Genomic DNA, 20,552 nt, shown 5'->3' with positions numbered 1-20,552 from the left:
ATATATGCTAATTATAGAGGGGAGCGCGCGCCAAAAAAAAACAAGGCACAGAATTTATTTCTAAAAAAGGGCCCTGATAGTGTTCTGGGATTGCTCGAAAAATTGCCTTAAAAAGGTTTAGATTTTTTTTTCTCGAAAACTCACTCACCCTCGAAAAAATTCTGGATCTGCCCCTGTCAAAATTGATATCAAGTTCACACCCTTTCGTTCATGGTTCGGATTCGAATATATCAAAAACAACCCAATAGATCTGTCTGAAGTTTTCCATTTTTGAGACTAGACTAAAATTGATGACACATGATTTTACAAGAGAGACCGATGTCACTATTTAGTTCTATTGCAATTTGTTTTGAGGGGCAGGGGCGGACACCCCCTTCCCTTCAGGGTTTCGACCATCCAAATTCATTTGCTCGCATTCATTTTTGGCTAACCGACTCTAAGGAGCCTTTTGGCACCAATATATTCTGATTTTATTTGATAAGGGCGCCCAGAAGTCGCCATGTTTTGTCAAAACTTTACAAAAATTGCCCGAAGACAGCACTTTTGCTTGCCTAATTTTTTCTTTAAATACTCTTCCGGCGTCAAAAAAATTAGCAGAAAAAAGTTTTGATAATATTTGGCAAAATTCAAAAAAACCAAATGGTTATTCCCTGCCTTAATGAATTTAGACGGACATCTGAGTTACTGTGGCGGCAAGCCGGCTGTCTACTGTCTCTCCTCGCAAATGTTCTACATCCGGCTTTTTTTTGCTTTTTCAAAGTTCATTACTTTTTAAAGATATTTTCTTGCAGCGCTTCTTAGGAATACGTGGTATGGACTACCAGTGCAACGTCGAATTGAGGCAACCTTTGAAAATTGAACGGAAGTGTCCTCTCATATTCATATTTCATGACATCAAAAACGAATAGATGCATAACCCAACTAAAACACCTGGGTGTTCTTCCTACTTCAATCAAAGCAGATGAGTTTTGTTTAAATCAGGCAATAAAATCTCCCACTTTTCTAAACCAGAACTGACAATCAATGTCGCAGTTTTGACAATGTAAAAAACGCCGACTTAATACTTATCTGTAATAAAATTTATTTAAATTCCTCGCCAAAAAAACTTTTTGTATATAAAAAGTTGTTTTGGAAATAAACCGATTTTATCCAACCAACAAATCTACAACCTACAAACCATTCATTTCAACCCTTTTTGACTTAGAGCGATGAACTTGGAGCAATAAAAGTTCTTGCTGAAAATCCACATGAAATGAACTTAGTAGATGTGATACGGATACTGAAGTAATAGGTGCAATAAATATGTTAGAGCTTGAATAATGAGATAGTTCGGCATGATGATTTTCAAACTTACGCCGTTTTTGTTTAATTTTGTTTCCCTTCTTCTAATTTTGTTGATTGTTATATCCTCCGTCGACTCCTCTGGACTATTGTGTTTCACAAGCAATGACCACGTACAGGTTATAACTTTCACAGTGTTTCAGTTTATCCCTTAACTTATTGTTGTTCCGTTACTTTCGATACGAAAGTAACGGAACATTTGTGCTCGGAGTGGGTTTTTTTCTTCAGACAAATTTCGACTTTTTATCTAACCATTTTTGAAGGAACTTTTTTATATCATTCAAAAATATTGTCCTGAGCTTAAATTTGAAAAGATAATTCACCTGTGATCATTTTTCGTAAAGTTATGAGGGTTTAAAGATTGCCATTTTGGCAATTTGGGACAACTAAAGCGCGATATATTTCGCGTTATTAACGCGTAAGCGTAGATATAATTGGTCTTAGAAATCGTTCCAAATTGGTTGAAAGAAGCTTATGTGTCATAATTGATTTGTTACAAGGAGCGAAATCTATTTTTTTGTACTTTAAATATTTGTGGGTGGATGATTTTCGTGGAAAAAATTTCAAGTTTTAGAAGAAAAAAATTTTCATTTTATTTTATTACATTTAATATGTTAATGATGTTTATGTTATTACTGCTCCATAAACATAAAAGGCAGTCGGAACATTCAGGGCTTCGCCCTGATACGAGCAGTCCTGTTCGGGTTAGAAGTTAGTTAACAACATCCCCCACAGGTGAGGACGTTAACTGGTTTCTAAGTTAGAATAATCTTTTCCAGCCTCAACAATTTTACACCGTTGTAACTTTAGTAACACATTTCTGAAGCTGGAAAAAACTTTTGCTTTTCAGAGACTCAAATCTATGTAAAATGTCTGAATACTCAGACCAGGAGCGGATCTAAGATTTTTTTCGAGGGGGGCGGATTTTCAAAAAATTTTCTAATTTTTTTGGACTTTGTTTAGCACGACCAAACCCCAAAAAAAATTTAAAAAAATAGCCCTATTTTGACAACAGGTTTCGCCTTGCAGGCAATATTTTGAAACAACAGGTCAAACGAGTCGTTTTTGGTAAATTTTTGGAAAACGTGTTGTCTAAAAATTGCGTTTCTTCGGCGCGCGCTCCCCTTCAAAATTAGTATATATATTGGCTATTTAGAAAACTTTAGGGTTGGTCGGCCAAAAATGGATCTCATTAAAATACCAAAGTGAGAACCCTTTGGTTGTGAGGGGGCTGAATCTCTGAGGGTGGGGGGGCGTTCGCCCTTGTTTCTCGATCCATCTTTTTGAGAGGTAAAACTTGCGTTTTTGCTGTAAACATTTTATGCGAACTGGGCAACTTAGAGCGATAGTGATTTTTTCTAAGAAGTTTTGCTAGGTTTTTTGCAGTTTTTTTTATCCAGATAAATTTCGACGTTTGAAATATTAAATTTTTGTGGATCTTTTTTGTACAGTTTAATGTTGTTCTGAGCTCAACGTTATGTACATATTATACTATTAATCTGCAATATTGTTTGGCGAAATGCTAAATTAGGACAATCGATTTACGCAAAATTTCAACATTACTGTTAAGGCTGTGTCAGCGGCGAATAAAGAAGTTTGCTGCAAATTAATCCCAAATTGAGTTTTGGCTTGCTAAATGATTCAAATATAGCGTTAGAAGAAGCAAAGCATATCACGTTGTAGCTGATTAAGCTGATATTGCGTGAGTGTTGTAGATTTCCTAAGCATATCACGTTGCAGCTGATATTGCGTGAGGGTGGTAGTTTATATCTTGTTTTACGTATCTACAGTGATGATTTCCCGGGTCGAGGTCCGCGACTGAAGAAAAAACCGGTGCGACTCAAATTTGACAATTCCAGACCGGCGCGACCGAAACTTGGCAATTGAAGACCGGCGCGATTCAAAAAACCACCGCGACCGGCGCGACTCAAAACACCGTCGGAACCGGCGCGACCTAAGGTAATGGCGCGACCGGCGCGACTGAGAATAAACTGCCGCGACATGGGCGACAGAGCGCAATACCAAACGTATTTTCTTAAGTCGCGCCGTCGGTCTCATCTTAAGTCGCGCCGCTTAAGTTTTTTCTTAAGTCGCGGCGTCGGTCTTTTCTAAAGTCGCGCCGCTTCAGTCTCTTCTTAAGTCGCGTCACTTAAGTCTTTTCTCAAGTCGCGCCGCTTAAGTCTTTTCTTGAGTCGCGCCGTCGGTCTTATCTTAAATCGCACCACTTAAGTCTTTTCTTAAGTCGAGCCGCCAGTCTTGTCTGAAGTCGGGCCGCTTAAGAATTTTCTTAAGTCGCGCCGCGTAAGTCTTTTCTTAGATTGCGCCGCTTAAGTCTTTTCTTAAGTCGCACCGCTTATGTTTTTTCTTAAGTCGCGCCGCTCAAGTTTTTTCTTAAATCGCACCGCTTAAGTCTTTTCATTTAAAATAATCGGATACAACAAAGATTTGAAATTGGGCTAATCCGTTTTTTTTTCAAATTGGGCTAAGATTAGACATAAAGTAAAGCGAATAAAAGTATCTTAAACTTTTATTAGAAATATTTTGGTGGATTTTTTTCGCTAAATTCTTAAACAAAATCTAACCCCAAAATGGGTGATTTTTAAAAAAAATAGTCAAGATTTACGCTGAAACTGGCCAGTTAATTGCTTACAAATTTATGTCAAAAGAAGCATCTTACACAGCCCAACAAAATTTAGAGAGTCATAAAATCTGTGTATGAGAATTTGTTCTTGATTGATAGCCACACAAAAAAACTTTTTTTTTACTATATAAAAATCAAAATCTTGTGTCAGCTTCAAACGTTTTACACAAATATTTGGAATTTTTATCTTGTATAATTTTATTGGGATGTGTAGGAGAGTTCTTTTGATATAATTTTCTCATCAATTAACTGGATTGTTTCAGCGTAGCTTTTGATTAGTTAATAAGAAGATAAACTACCCATTTTTGGGGTTATTTTAATTTTCGGGAAAAAAGTGCACATAATTTTGATAAAATTTTAAGCAGTAGTTTTTGTTTACTTTTGTCTATTAATAACCCAATTTAAATAAAATCTGTTTGAAATTTCAAATTTTGTTTGTTTTGTCGGGATAAATTAAATCAGCACTGCATAACTTCCACATGTAAATGCAAAGCCTTCACTTGTTCAGTATTGGGTTTTTAGCAAGGCCTTCTGATTTGTAAATTGTTCAAACAAAAGGGCTAACAAGGCTGTTCATATCATAGCAAAGACTGGTATGTTCAGACTGCTCAGAAAAATTTATAAAACTATAAAAATTGAAGAAAAAATTCAAAAAACACTAAGAAAACTTCAAGTTTTATATTTCTGCTGTTCTTTTTCCCCGTTCAATGGTCGAATCAGATTGATGTAATTCTTATACAGTACAATTAATTGGAAAATTGGAATGAAAGAGTCGGAACAAAAAAAACTTGCGGCGAAAAGTTTGGTCTTTCTCTTCGAAAGTGGAACCAACAAATATTGAATACTGTACGTCTTTCCAAAAAAAACGATATACCAGTAAGAACCAAACGTGTGCAAAATCGTATGCTAAAAATCATCTACTAAAAGTCAAAAGACTATGCGTGATAGAAATGAAACGCAGGAGCTATTAAAACGCTTTTTCTCTGCGATAGGACAATTTTTTTAAGCATTCAAATCACTAACAATTGGGCTTCATTATCATACTACAAAAAAGAGGGGGATGTGTTGGTTTTCAATGATAAAATTTTCTCGAGCCTAAAACTGATGCGCCGCAGAAAAATTTCTGAGAACGCTCGTTAGAGAGCGCAGATTATCTATACACTAGCGCCGAAGGCTATTGTATAAAAGTTAAGGCTTAAAAGTTTAGTTAGAAGATATTGGAACCAGATCTAAACTAGAATTTCTTATTGGGTATTATTCTGATACTTTATCTCTATAAAATATTGAATACTAACCAATCATACTCCATCAAATTAACAACCTATTTTTTTGTAAGTGCTGAAACTACTTGTAGTTTCAGCACCAGAGCAGTAAATTTAAATTTTCATTTACTGACATAAAATTTTGAAGAAACATCTTCAATAACCTTTCATGGCACTAAACCTAATAACTATACAATAACGACCTATAAAAACAACACTAGTTGTTCTCTTTGAAAAATGTGCAAAAAATTAAAAACATCTTGAAAAAAAAATTTAATGAAAATAAAAGTACAAAAATTAGTTAGTATAAAGCATAATTTGTTAGTATATATAAATCATTCCTTCATCCCAGCTTCATCACCTAAATTATAACAGCAAATCTAAAAAAATAACAAACATCAAAATTAAAAACTTAACCTTTTTATCTTAACCGTTTATCGAAAAACTATCAAGGCTTATCCTTGTTTTCACCTAAATTAATTTCATTTAAAATAGCAGATTATCAAAGCTTCCCTTGGATCTTTAAATTAAATTAAACTAAATCTAAATTTCTGATCATCAAGGCTTATCCTTGGATCAAATATAATAATTTGTTCTCCCCCTCCCATATTATTCAGTGTCTAATGACCTCAAACGTCGATTCACTACCCAACCCTTATTGAAGACCCAGAATTAACAGAAATTTTTCAAAAAAACTAACCATTTTATTTAAGCTAAACTTGGCAATTGAAGACCGACGCGATTCAAAAACCACCGCGACCGGCGCGACTCAAAACACCGTCGGAACCGGCTCGACCTAAGGTAATGGCGCGACCGGCGCGACTGATAATTTTAAATTTCAGACCGGCGCGACTGAGAATAAACCGCCGCGACATGGGCGACAGAGCGCAATACCAAACGTATTTTCTTAAGTCGCGCCGTCGGTCTCATCTTAAGTCGCGCCGCTTAAGTTTTTTCTTAAGTCGCGGCGTCGGTCTTTTCTAAAGTCGCGCCGCTTCAGTCTCTTCTTAAGTCGCGTCACTTAAGTCTTTTCTCAAGTCGCGCCGCTTAAGTCTTTTCTTGAGTCGCGCCGTCGGTCTTATCTTAAATCGCACCACTTAAGTCTTTTCTTAAGTCGAGCCGCCAGTCTTGTCTGAAGTCGGGCCGCTTAAGAATTTTCTTAAGTCGCGCCGCGTAAGTCTTTTCTTAGATTGCGCCGCTTAAGTCTTTTCTTCAGTCGCACCGCTTATGTTTTTTCTTAAGTCGCGCCGCTCAAGTTTTTTCTTAAGTCGCACCGCTTAAGTCTTTTCATTTAAAATAATCGGACAAAACAAACATTTGAAATTGAGCTAATCAGTTTTTTTTTCAAATTGGGCTAAGGTTAGACATAAAGAAAAGTGAATAAAAGTTTCTTAATCTTTTATAAGAAGTATTATGGTGGAATTTTCCCCCCAAATTCTTGAACAAAATGTAACCCCAAAATGGGTGATTTAAAAAAAATTAGTCAAGCTTTACGCTGAAACTGGCCAGTTAATTGATTAGATATTTATTACACAGCCCAACAAAATTTAGAGAGTCATAAATTCTAAAAATCTGTATATGACAGTTTTTTCTTGATTGATAGCCACAAAAAAAATCTTTTTTCACCATATAAAAATCAAAAATTTGTGTAAACTTCAAACGTTGTACACAAATAATTGGAATGTTTATCTTGTATAATTTTGTTGGGATGTGTAGGAGAGTTCTTTTGATATGATTTTTACATCAATTAACTGGATTGTTTCAGCGTAGTTTTTAGTTAATTAATAAAAAAATAAAACTAGCCATTTTTGGGGTTAATTTTTGGTTAAAATTTTCGGTAAAAAGTGCACGTAAATTTGATAAAAATATAAGCCGTTTTTTTGTTTTTATTTTGTCTATTATTAACCCAATTTAAGAAAAAGATTGGGCTTTTAGCAAGGCCTTCTGGTTTGTAAATTGTTCAAACAAACGGGTTAACAAGGCTGTTCATATCATAGCAAAGACTGGTATGTTCCGACTGCTCAGAAAATTTTAGAAAAACTTTAAAAATGAAGAAAAAATCCAAAAAAAACTAAGAAAACTTCAAGTTTTATATTTCTGCTGTTCTTCTTCCCCGTTCAATGGCCGAATCAGATTGATGTAATTCTTATACAGTACAATTAATTGGAAAATTGGAATGAAAGAGTCGGAACAAAAAAAAAACTTGCGGCGAAAAGTTTGGTCTTTTTCTTCGAAAGAGGAACCAACAAATATTGAATACTGTACGTCTTTCCAAAAAAAGATATTTCAGTAAGAAATAAAAGTGTGCAAAATTGTATGCTAAAAATCATCTACTAAAAATCAATAGCATATGCGTGATAGAAAAAAATCACAGGAGCTATTAAAACGCTTTTTCTCTGCGATAGAACAATTTTTTTAAGAATTCTAATCACTAACAATTGGGCTTCATTATCATACTACAAAAAGGAGGTTGATGTGTTGGTTTTCAATGATAAAAATTTCTCAAGCCTACAACTGATGCGCCGCAGAAAAACTCCTTAGAACGCTTGTTAGAGAGCGCAGATTATCTATATACTAGCGCCGAAGGCTTTTGTAAAAAGTAAAGGCTTAAAAATTTAGTTAGAAGATATTGAAACCAGATTCAAACTAGAAGTTATTATTGGATAGTGTTTTGATGTTTTATCTTTACAAAATATTTAATACTAACCAATCGTACTCCATCAAACTAACAACCTACTTATTTGTAATTGCTGAAGCTAGTTGTAGTTTCAGCACCAGAGCCATTTGAATTAAATTTAGAATACAGTTACTCTCATTTTGGAAACTAACTCCTATAAACCGGTGTGAACTAGATCTATTGAGACTAAAATATATAAGAGTAAGATTAAGATTGGTATTAGACTAAGAAGTTGCACGAATCTATCCGGCCGAAAATAAGATAGCACGACGAGCAGACGGTGTACCTTATCTGAAATCACTCTATGAGTCATTCAAATGAAATATAAACTCATCTGGTGCGACCAAAAGTTTCGAATAAGACCTTAACTATCTTAGATTAGAAACATTAACCAGAACATTAGATTAATATTATACAAAAACAACATTTAAAAAAATGTTATATGACAAAAATTTAGAAGAAATGTCTCTACGACTCAATAGATCAGAGCAAATTTTCCGAACAATACGAGGGTTACCCAGAAGACAGAGACGACGTACGACTAGGAAGAAATATACCAATCGATTTCATGATTGTACGACAACACCAGATCAATAATTTATATTTAGAATACTTCCAGCAGTAAGTTTAAATTTTCATTTACTGACATAAATTTTGGAGAAACATCTTCAATAAACTTTCATGTCGCTAAAACTAATAATCATACAATAACAACCTATAAAAACAACACTAGTTGTTCTCCTTGAAAAATCGGTTTTAAACTAAAAACATCTTGAAAAAAAATATTTTTTGAATATAAAAGTACAAAAATTAGTTAGAATAAAGCATAATTTGTTAGTATATATAAATCATTCCTTCATCCCAGTTTCATCACCTAAATTATAACAGCAAATCTCAAAAATTAACAAACATCGAAACTAAAAACTTAAGCTTTTTAACTTAACCTTCTATCGAAAAACTATCACGGCTTATCCTTGTTTTCACTTAAACTAATTTCAGTTAAAATAGCAGATCATCAAGGCTTCCCTTGGATCTTTAAGTTAATTTAAACTAAATCTAACTTTCTGATCATCAAGGCTTATCCTTGGATCAAATAGAACAATTGTGTTCTCCCCCTCCATATTAATTAGTGTCTAATGACTTCAAACGTCGATTCACTACCCAACCCTTATTAAAGACCCAGAATTAACAGAAACTTTTCAAATAGCTAACAATACTAATTAGGATAAACAATGAAAAACTTCGGTTACTCATCCTTCACTTGATTTCCTTACTCTCATATGAACCAGGCTAAAACACTTAAACTTAGTAAGTCATAAAATAGTATCTAACGAACTACTTGCGTTCTAATTATACCTGAACCTTGTGGATCGATTTACTATTCTCCAACCCTTGATCACAAATCACAACCCCTAAGTAGGATTAGGTAAGACTATCTTAACTTAGAATTTTTCACGAGAAAGTATAAATCATTCTCACTAATCGATATATGCTTTTCTCTCCAACCCAATAAATACGCCCCAAATTAAGCAAACCACAAAAAAATCGTAAGAACTAACCAGTTTTAACACATTTATAACTTTCCTTTAACCCGATTGGAAAGGAATTAATTAATAATCAAAACTAACCAACACAGCTTACTAAACACCAAAAAACCACAACTCAACAACATGACTAAGAAAAGAAAACCCACAGTACCCAAACCGGATTAAAACCAGCTTAAAACTGGATAAATTGTTTTTTTGAAGACAACTTTCAAGTCTGAACACATAAGAACAAAACACAAAAAAGTCGTGAGATAATTCCAAACAAACAATTTGATTTTGAAGAAAAGGACACAACCAAGACAAAAAAGGAAAAAAACCAGAAATAAAAAAGGCACGAAAACTTGAACGCAAAAAGGACTCTCCAAAAAAGAGAGCATGAACTTATACTCCACTCCTGGCCTAACCCACCAGAGAGGACGTCCTGAGCTTACTCTATCCACACTTTGTGACCCACGCTCTATTTTTGACGAGAGTTACTCAAGGGTGAGTAGATCTTAAAACTAACCGAACTAAACAAGAACGCTTTTGTGATAAAAATTAATACACGATCATAACTAAAAACAAAATTAACAAAGTTTTCTAAATGTAAATACTACAATGCAGTATATAGATTACATACAGCCCAAAGACGAGCAGCAAGGAACTTGACAATTCAATCACACTCCAACTACGGAATGGCAAAACACACCCGACATGCTGCCTACAGTCACTACAGTCAAAGGATTTAAAGTACGACTCGGCATCGCATTAAAGGAAACCCATTAAACAGAAGAATGGCCGTCTCGGTGTTCAAGTATACGTACAGATCCAAGTTACCAGGCACTTCATTCAAAGTCAAACTACATGCCACATCCGAACGAAATTGGAGCATTGCTATTCTCAAATAAACCAAATCAACACTCATCATAACCGATCAGAAATCATGATACGATCTCCCGAAAAGATCGTGATAACAATCTTTTTTCCTAATCCGAAAAAAGAATATGCTCGCAACTTTTAAAGAAAGACACCATCATCCATCCTCCACTGCAGTAGAACACTGAAGAACTAAAACTCTGTAAACCCCGGATGGGTAGAACCAGATCTAAACTAGAATTTAATAGTGGATATTACTCTGATATTTTATCTCTATAAAATATTGAATACTAACCAATCATACTCCATCAAACTAACAACCCACTTATTTATAAGTGCTGAAACTACTTGTAGTTTCAGCACCAGAGCTATTTGAATTAAATTTAGAATACAGTTGTTCTCATTCTGGAAACTAACTCGCATAAACCGGTGTACACTAGAACTATTGAGACTAGGAGATACAAGAGTAAGATTAGGATTGGTATTAGACTAAGAAGTTGCACGAATCTATCCGGCCGAAAATAAGACAGCGTGACGAGCAGATGGTGTACCTTATCTGAAATTACTCTATGAGTTTACCAAATAAAATATCAACTCAATATTGTAACCAAAAATAAAGACGGTATCCCTTACCCCTTTTTGGACTTTACGGATAAGGAAACATCATCCACATTTTCCCCAAAAAACTCGGTCGGGCCAGTTGCACAACTGGCACGATCGAGCCTTGGGGTAAAGCTTACATGTTTTCTTATCCTTTTTCTCAGACGGAAAAGCTCTTTGTAGAAAATGTTGGTCTCGAAAGTTTAAGGTCTGTCTTTCGCCAACTTGAATTGCGAGTGTCTTCCTAGCTCGCTTCATGTTTCGACTATCAAAGTCGAGCACATGCCAGTGTTCGACCGAAAAAGAATAGTCGAGACAAGTTTGGGTCAAGCACAAATTCGAAACACACCTTGAGCACAGTCGAGCACGGTCGGAACAGACCCCGAGCACGGTCGAAACAGACTTTTTTCAAATATCAACACACTTTTTAACATTTTTGACTCAAATTGCAAACCAGTATTGCAGAAGATGGAAAAAAAGTTCAACTCTACAAAGCATTTATTTAGCAAATACTCTTTCAATCTGCTAAGAAAGCATCATAAGATGTTAGCCAAAAATCGAAGTATATCTTGCCTTGGTCGAGCACGGTCGAGCTCATTTTTTTTCAGGTCGAGTTCGGTCGAAGCATATTTTGCTTGGGTCGAGCAAGGTTGAGCTCATTTTTTTTGGTCGAGCACGATCTAGACATATCTAGTCTTGCTTGGGTCGACCTTGGTTGTCTAAGTCAGCAGACCTGAACGGGGTCACATTTTGTCGATTTATCTATTCATGTAATGATTGTAATTTCAGTTGTGCCACGAGGAGGCCACGTGTGAGGCGGATGAGCGGAGGACCAATGAGTTCTTTTGTGGCTGTGAAGAACACCTGTTCGGCAATGGAATCGACCACTGCAGCCGAAGTTCGTATCCCAAAAAAATACCATTAGTTTCAGCCATAATTCGAGCAATTACCTAAAAGTAAAACACGTACTATTGTACATTAAAAAATAGTTGAACTATGAAACAATGAAGAAAACAACAAAAACGCACATACAAGTTTAAAAAACGAAAAAAAATTGACGAATAATTGTTACTGGTAACAGTTTTCTACATATCGCTTAAATTTAACTTTGAACCGACTTGAAATGTTGTTCGGGAACACCTGCTTTGTTTCAAACGGCAAAAGGCATCCAAGCAGATTTTTCATTTGCTACACAGATTTTGATTTGAATGAAATGACATTAACAGATGGAAGTTTTGCATTAGTTTATTATTGCAAGGACTTCGAACTCGCTTAACAGAGAAACCAACGCGAGAAACAACTGGGTCAAAAACTTGGATCGATATTTTTTTCACAAATTTGAAATGCTCAACTTATTTGTAAAAAAAAGAATGTCAGACCACCAAGGAGTTGAACTAATTACAAACTTTTTGCTGTCCAAAAAAAATAGAAAAAAACCGGTCATAATCGGAACAAATTGGAAATGCAACACTAGATAAAAATTGTTTCACTGGAAAATAGAGCTAATTAAACAAAACTAGGAATGGGTGAATAATACTGTAAAAAATTATAGCAACCAAAAAAGGCTCTTCTGCTAGAGTAACTAGCTAATAAAAACAGATGCATGACAAAGGTACGTAGAAAACCTAAACAAAGTTACGGCGATAGTGAAAACCCATTGCCATGTCAAAAAATACCTTGGAATATTTTTAGCAACTAGCCAAAAATCTAATCGGATGAAGTCGCTTTTCTGATTTTGAAATAACACTATATTCGTTGAATGACTACTTGATGACTGTAGATCTTTCTCTCGCAAAAAACATGAAAACTGCTTTCGTAAATAACCATATCAAAAATATAGTATCATTGAATCAATTCGGCTGAGAAGTAAAAGGTCAACCATACATGCAAAATTAAATGGATTAGGTGCTGTAGAAAGTGTTAGTGATAGCCTTACACACAACGAGGTTGTAGCATGTACTTTTGCGGATCTTTCAAAATCATTTGAGGTTTGAGATATCACGGTTTGAGATATCCCGAAAATGTTGAAGTCCTTCCTCACAAAAAATATCAAAAGCAAAAATATTCAAATCAGAGAAATTAATTTGCGGGTTCTACGGGGATCAGTTTTGCATACTGTTTTTCCATGCAGTCGCGTGACAATTTTTGCAGACAAAACATACAATTTTACGCCTGCTTCTCACACTTGCTTAAAATTGAAACAAGATTAGCAGCAAATGACAGCACGGATAGAAAAAAATTAACCAACTAAATAATTTTCATAACAACAAGAACCGATTCGAGGAGAGATGGGTTTTGTTTATAGGTAGGAAAAAAGAGGGAATTTAAGTTGGTAAACCGACTTGTAAACTCTAACAAGAGAGTCCGTTTTAGCCGATACCTCGTTGATTCCCATGAGCTCGGACAGGAGTAGTTTGGGCTGCTACTCACTTGAAAGAGAGAAACTCGTTTCCATCTTCAGAGGAAGATCAGCTGCCGACTACATCAAAGAAAGAATGGCTCCCCAAACCTGCACAGACACTTGTCTCGACCAGGGCTTCAACTACATGTTCATCACTGAAGGTTATTTTGAACAAGTTTTCAGCACCAAAGTCCCAAAGTTACTTGACTGGCATCATTTAGGGGCTTTTTTTATTGCAGACTTCTGCTTCGAAGTAGGTTTGAATCTGTTCTTATAACTAACACGCCACAAACTTCACTAAACGGTTTTCTGGAGGAATCATGAAAAAAAAAGAAATACTTCTGATTTTTTTGTAGATTGAAGTTCGCTTCCCAAGTAAGCAACAAAATTTTAATTGAGTTGTCTGAAGCGCAAATCTAAATGCTGGAGTCCTTTGAATACCATTGATTATCATTAATACAATCACATTGAGCAGGCAAAAATCAATGATTTCGATTCTGATTTTTTGCTCATTATATTATTTTGAATCATTTTCAATCATATTTCTTTCTGTTCCAGGACATATATGTTTGTGTGGTTATGGGGACGAGATCACTTCCATGGCAAGAGTGAATGAGAGCTTATGCGATGCACCGTAGGTTTCTTTATTGTATATAAGCGATTTGAAGAGCTTATACTGAACAAATTGTTGTTAGGAATGACTGGTTGGTGGTTGCAGGAAGTTAAAGCGAAATTAAAGTTTGTGATTCAAAGCTTAATCGGTTTTTATCATTGAGGCTTGCTAACAATTCGATTCCCTAGGTGATAATCGCGACGTTGAATATTCGCCGATTCAAACAAATTTGAAGTAATCAATATAAGAATAGCAGGTGGTCTAAATTAACTTTAATGATGGGAGTGTTTTGGGAAAACCCCAGCCTAGATAAATTACACAGATGCAAATCAGAGCATCAGTTGAGATTGAAAAGCATATAACACTATTCCGAAACAGAAAATTACATGTCAAGAGCTGCTACATTCATGAAATAGATTTTATGCAAAAATCATGGAAATAGGCCTAATAAAATAATAACTTTTAATTGAAATTTAAACTGAGATGGGTTTCCAAAAGCAGCAATACAATGCCAAAAAACTGAAATACTCATCCCCACCAAATTCAAATAAGTCAAAGAAATCACCTGTTTGGAAATTCAAAGAAAAAACTTGAACTTGAATTTTAAATGGCCAGTACATGAAAATGAGCTTAAGTTTGGATAAGAGAAAAGAACACATTACCAATCAAAAACGAACAAAAAAGTGACCAATTTCAAGTTTTTGGATGCAAAACTGAGAAATTGATAGCAGAGACTTTTAAAACTTTTAAAACAAAAATCAAACTTTTTCTAATGAAAAGAAACTTTTTTGAACAAACAATTAATAGTTGATGCAATTGTGGAAGTTCTTGAATTAATTGAAAATTTTTGGTCTTACTAGAAAGTGGGTTCTGCAGATTTTTCGATTCATCAAAAACTTTGGTTACTATGAATGAGGATACTGTTTTTTTTAAAAAGACCCAATGTACGGATTGAAAGATGTGTATTTTTACATCTTTTCAAGAGAACAGTTAGCTATATGTGATGTTTCAGAAAAAGTTTTTGACCTTGATTTAAACAATATAAAAACTTGAATTTCAGTAAAATAACAATATTTCAGAAAAAATTGACCCTGATTTAAACAATATATGAACTTAAACTTCAGTAAAAAAATTTGAGTTTGTTTTTACTAAAATTATAAATTTATAATGAATTGGTTCTGCAATGCGCTCGATTTGAGCACGAGTGAAAATCGGGCTGAAACTGTCAACAGATTCAAAGAACAAACTCTGGATCTAAAGAACAGTGAAAGACCCACCAAGCTCTCAGCAGCTTGAACTGACAGAAGTTACAAGAAGTGCAAAAAGTGATGACCTAACTGTTTTTGTTAGATATATTAGACCCCCCCCCCCCCCACTGATAGAGCAAGTGAACATCCTCCACCGCAGCGTTTTGTTTGGATTAAATTTGGATGTAAGCTCTGCATGTAGAACGCTCTGTTTTGATTGCTAAAAATATCCAACTCAGAATCAAGTTAATATCCTCCTCTTTAAACGAATTCGGAGCTGAATGGTAATGCAGTTGTAACCCGCAATTTTTAATACTTTTGATTACTTTCCACTGATTTATTACATTTTCTGTTTATTTTGACTTCGATATTGTGAGAAAGGCATTTAGCCAATAGGAACGCTTAGCGATTTTGATTGGTTGACACTTTTCAAGCATTCGGTCCTTCTAGCATGAGAACCCTCCCCAAAGCAAATCACTCCAATTTCGCGCCAAAATGTCTGCAACTGCAAACTAAATAATTACAGACAAACTGAGGCAAATTTTCTTGCTCAAAACTTTAAATTGTTTTCACTTGAGATTGTAATTGATTGCTGTTTAATTTCTGATTGCCGCGCTGAACATGCTCATCTTTGTCCAACAACTATAACTAAGTTGAGCAAAATTACCAAATGTCCAGCTATTCACAACTATCGCGCGGTCGACGATTACATAAAACTCTGCGGAAATTTGCCAAAATTCTTGTGGTTCTTGAATTCTTTTCAAACAAGTCTAACGAATCTTACAAAATGTTATTAAGTTTTCCCGCTGTGAACTGCAAGAAAATTGGGAATTTTTTTTCACCAATTGTTTTGACTGATTACGAAAAAAGATTTACCGCAACAGTTCTGGATTTTTTTTCCTGCAGCTCAGCATTTGGGCTGTCAATTCCTTTACTGTCAAGCTGTTTTCAAAAAATTTCATCTTGCAACTGAGTATCGACAAAACAAAAGTTCGCGAAATAAATCAACGGTTGCTTACATTGCATTTTTTGCCTATCGGATTGGTCAGAACAAACTACACGCGAATCAAGTAAGATCGGAAAAATCTTATTTGACCGAAATTTACGACGGAATTTCAAAAAATTTTGAGTATTTCGAAAAAACTTTACTCAATGGAAAATATCCATGAAAAATGTGGAATTAGTAGGAAAGACCAGCTTCACTCGTCACTACAAACAGTTGTGAAAATTGGCACAATATCTGGAACAAAAAATTGGGGCAATTCCATCCAAACTTTTGAGTTTTGATCCAAAAACTGAAGCGAGAAGAAAAAAAGTCGAAACTTGCATCGAAACTTGCCTCGAAATTTTTTCACAATGGAGATAATCCATGGAAAGCTAAGAAAAAAGACAAAAGAAAAAGTGAGCAAATAGCGGCATTCAAGTGATCTTATGCATTGAGAATTCGAAACGTTGAAAACCATTGGAAAACTTTGTGTAATATTATAAACGATTTTTCAAGCTTTCCGAAGTGTTTTTTATTTTTCGGCACTGTTTAACTACAAAAAATTCTCGGCACTGTTGAAAACTTTTTTTTCAGTTTTGGCACTGTTCAACTATTTTTTCCGCACTGTTGTACTTTGGCACTGTTGTACTGGATCGAATAAATTTGATTTAGCAAACTGTTGCTCTTTCTTTATTCTTACATCGCAACATTACCAGTATAAACTAGATCTATTGACACTAGGAACCATAAAAGTATGATAAGGATTGGTATTAGACTAAGAAGTTGCACGAAACTATCCGACCGAAATTACTCTATGAGAAAGCCACCCGAACTTGAAATCAAAATGCACCTTGAGTAATGTTTTATTGTTTTAGAAGGCTGCGAAGCTTTTGACAATCAGGTTTTCGTTTCGACCGTTTTCACAACTGTGATTTTGTCAGGCCAAAATGGCCACCTTAAATACACGTCTTAGAATGTCAGGGGACATTTCATAATAAATTCTTTTCATTCATTGCTCAAATTCCAAATTTTTTCAAAAAAAGTATGCTCAGAGTCGGGAAAAGCTGCACTTTTTTTGTTTTTCAGACTAATTTACACTATGGAGCAGATTAGATGGGGTTGGAGCACAAAGCAATATGAACAGATTGTGCTTTTGATATTTACTCTTGTTCAAGACATATTTTGTTTAAAAAAATGTATTTTTTAATATGTTTTTTTCTTGGCTACCGGAAATAATCATACGACAAAGAAAAATCTGTCTGTTGTGTTTTTTTTTCATTTCAATCAAAACTTCATTTCATGGTTACTGTGGTCGGAACATTCTGTGCCAACTGCACAGCCAACCGAGTGCCTTTTTAAATAATTAAATAGTTTTTTTCTTTATGAACATCATTACTTGTCTTATTTGGTTTTAGATGCCAAGGGGACAGCAGTGAAATTTGTGGAGGGATGGGTGGGGACGATGTGATGGTAGATTGCACAGTGTGTCACTCAATCATGTACATGTCAGTCTACTCTGCACAAACATCTCGGGTCGAATATCTCGCCATAGGTGAACTTCCAAACTATTTATAAATTTCACGCACATTTTCTCCGGCAAAGGTTTTGACGATTTCCAGGGAAAGGTCGGACGATTCGGAGAGTTTCCGCACGTTCAAAATAGTTTTATGGCAATAGTTGAGCGCGCGCCTTTGTCGGAATTTTGAGGTTGAAAATTAATTAGGTTTAGAACTTTCAATTGACATTCATACAAATTTGTAGCTTCAACTTCGAACGACCTAAGCTCAACTTTTAGAACCTCCGAATATCTTGAATCTATCCTCAAACATTCTTGTTGACTTCGGCTCTTTGTGAATCGTGGAAGCAATGCATACAATTCACGATTCACAAAAAGCGATTCGTCCAACCAATGCATGCAATTAACCAAGCAATGTATTTAATTCGAACCAGGGTTATCACAGCGCGGTTCACTGTTAAGAGCCGAACAGTTGGTGCTTTCGCTCGGTCATAAAGGGTCTTAAAATCATATTTCTCTTTAGACATAATCGCAGACCTGGAATCCTACGGCGGATCCTCCTTCCTCTACTCGGATTCTGTCTTCAACGCCCATGCTGTCACCCGATTGTCGGTGAGTGACATGCATGGCCAGGAATACTGCCACTTGTACATCCAGGGTGTCAACTACTCCACCCGGCGCAAGTGTCACTTCGATGACATAACTCTCTCGGTGCCTGGATCCTTCCTCATTCAGATGACAGTGCTTGGCGGTCAGGTAGGCTGGTAGATTTACCCGGGAAATCTTATTACAATTTGTTGAAAACGTTTTTTGTATCTTTCTGTTTCTTGGTTTTTAGCACAAGTCTACAAGTGTTGGAATAGCAGTGAAAGAGAGACACTTCACCACAGGAACTTACCTTAACTGCCCCCCTAACCCATTCCGGTGAGGAGAAAAAGGCTGAAATCACTGTTTGAGAAACAGTCCACAACACTTAAGCAAAACTCTTTACTTCATTCACAAATATGAGCAAAAATTAGTATTCGAATTCGGTTTTGTAAAATTATCCATAGAGGTGAGGTGATTATTATCGAGTCTAACTTATTTCCGAGTTAGCCTATTTCACTGACAAAACTTTCAAAAAATCAGGTGAGATCTTAATTACAGGATCATCTAAGCATTTCAACAAAATGAAAGGAATTACCCAATATGGGACCATAACATACGAGCTGTTGAGAACCGATGATGCGTCGTTTTTTAAATGGTTTTAGTAAACAGTGTCCCAGGTGTACTCAATTTTTCGATAGATCGGGCGAGTATGCAGTGTTGGCTTCTGACGGCGACCCTTGCATAGTGGAGGTGTTGACAGGCGTGGATGTGGTGCTACGGGTGAACTTCGGAGACACCCCCACCGACGAGTTCATCCCCATTGAAGACCCCGTCCAACACACCCTCTCCCTCCCCATACCCGCCCACGTTCCATTCGACACGCCCACCTCACATTTCGTAAGTGATGAAAATTATGTTGCAAGTCTGGTATATTGTTAACTATTCACCCTTATCGCAAAAAGGGGGAATTTGAAAACTTACAAAATTGTTTATGTTTAATTGTTGAACTAGTTCGTTGGGAGGAAATTCTTTACTATGTACCATATGAAGGGGGCAAGCCAAAGAGATCCCTCGTCTGAAATGCCTTTCTGATTAGATTGTCAATTAGAGTGGCTCTGACGTGAGATAAATTCAGCAACACAAAACGCTTAAAATGACAATTTTCTGCGCGCAGGAAACTTTTGAAGCACAAAAATGATATGAAATAGGCAACGCCTTCAGCGTTTTGATCATATTGACCACCATCAAATTATGTCGAACTTAATTTAAAAACGACCAATTACGGATCAATTCTTTCTTTTTTCCAGTATTCCTATACCTTCAACGGATTGTACTACGTACCGAAACAGCAGCTGGTTTTCTTCCCCCACAAGAAGGTCACCACTGGGGGAGTGCTTCGATCCATTCAGACCTTCCTGAAACTGGAGGATTTTTCCAGACAGAATGGACTCGCCACAACTGTCATACTAGGAGTATGAATGATTTTTAAATCTATGATATTTCGGATCGGCAAAATTTCCATACATATTTTGTCTTTTGGATCTCAAAAATCTGGAAATTTTTAAAATTGCAGTAATTTCAAGGACGAACATGATTTCGCTAAAACTTTTTGCAGCCTTTTTGACCCAATCAGGGTCATTTTTTGAGCCTTTTCCGCCCAAGATTAGAACTAATTGCGCCAATGTTGCTTGCGCACTGTTAAAAGCCTTAAGTAAGTTTTATTTGTGCAAACTCCCCTCATGTTTGGTACACGTCGAAGCTAATTTCTATTTAGAAAAAAATTAATGTGAACGGATGGCAAGAGCTGAATTGCAGTCAGAAATCTTAAATAGATTTAAGTCTCGATCCGAAAAATTGACAAAACCTGAATGTTCTCAATGCCCCTTAACTTATCCCGGAAATGTTTTGGATATTTTAAAGCTTAAAATTTTACGGTTTTGAAAAATCTGATTATTTAATTTTCCGCTGCCAAAACTACCATAAAAAGTGAAACTTTTTCCATGCGACCTAAAATAATCCTCTTTTTCTAATTATAATTTGGAAAGAGTTTAATTTTTATCTGACTTGGCATCTAGCAATACGTAGATATATATGTGATTCAATGCCGTTCAACGTGTTGGTTTTCTCATTTGAGAAAACTTTTGGTATCTGTGTTCAGGGCTAAACACAAATATAGAGCGAAGCTCAAAAAAGTTACAAGTTGAAAATGCTTGTCATACAATTTCCTAGTAAGGAAAAAAGCCTATCATACAATTCCATTGCATGGAAAAAAATGCTTA

The 20,552-nt window shown here is 35.6% G+C and overlaps 1 protein-coding gene across 1 annotated transcript in view; it reads left to right on the top strand.

The window, feature by feature from the left end:
* Positions 1–1,003: 1,003 nt before the first annotated feature.
* Positions 1,004–20,552, top strand: part of LOC134844962 (uncharacterized) — a 161,774-nt gene continuing 142,225 nt past the window's right edge. Inside the window, exons 1-9 of the mRNA XM_063861788.1 lie at positions 1,004–1,460; positions 11,713–11,821; positions 13,297–13,485; positions 13,883–13,958; positions 17,585–17,721; positions 18,209–18,441; positions 18,524–18,609; positions 18,936–19,170; positions 19,581–19,745. Of these exons, the coding sequence (XP_063717858.1) occupies positions 1,335–1,460; positions 11,713–11,821; positions 13,297–13,485; positions 13,883–13,958; positions 17,585–17,721; positions 18,209–18,441; positions 18,524–18,609; positions 18,936–19,170; positions 19,581–19,745 (1,356 nt within the window). The 5' untranslated portion in view covers positions 1,004–1,334. The remainder of the gene's footprint in view (positions 1,461–11,712; positions 11,822–13,296; positions 13,486–13,882; positions 13,959–17,584; positions 17,722–18,208; positions 18,442–18,523; positions 18,610–18,935; positions 19,171–19,580; positions 19,746–20,552) is intronic.

Source organism: Symsagittifera roscoffensis, chromosome 4 (assembly GCF_963678635.1).
Source record: "Symsagittifera roscoffensis chromosome 4, txSymRosc1.1, whole genome shotgun sequence".
NCBI classification, from domain to species: Eukaryota; Metazoa; Xenacoelomorpha; order Acoela; family Convolutidae; genus Symsagittifera; species Symsagittifera roscoffensis.
The sequence above is the reverse complement of the archived record's forward strand: the minus strand, read 5'-3'. Positions and strand labels throughout refer to the sequence as shown.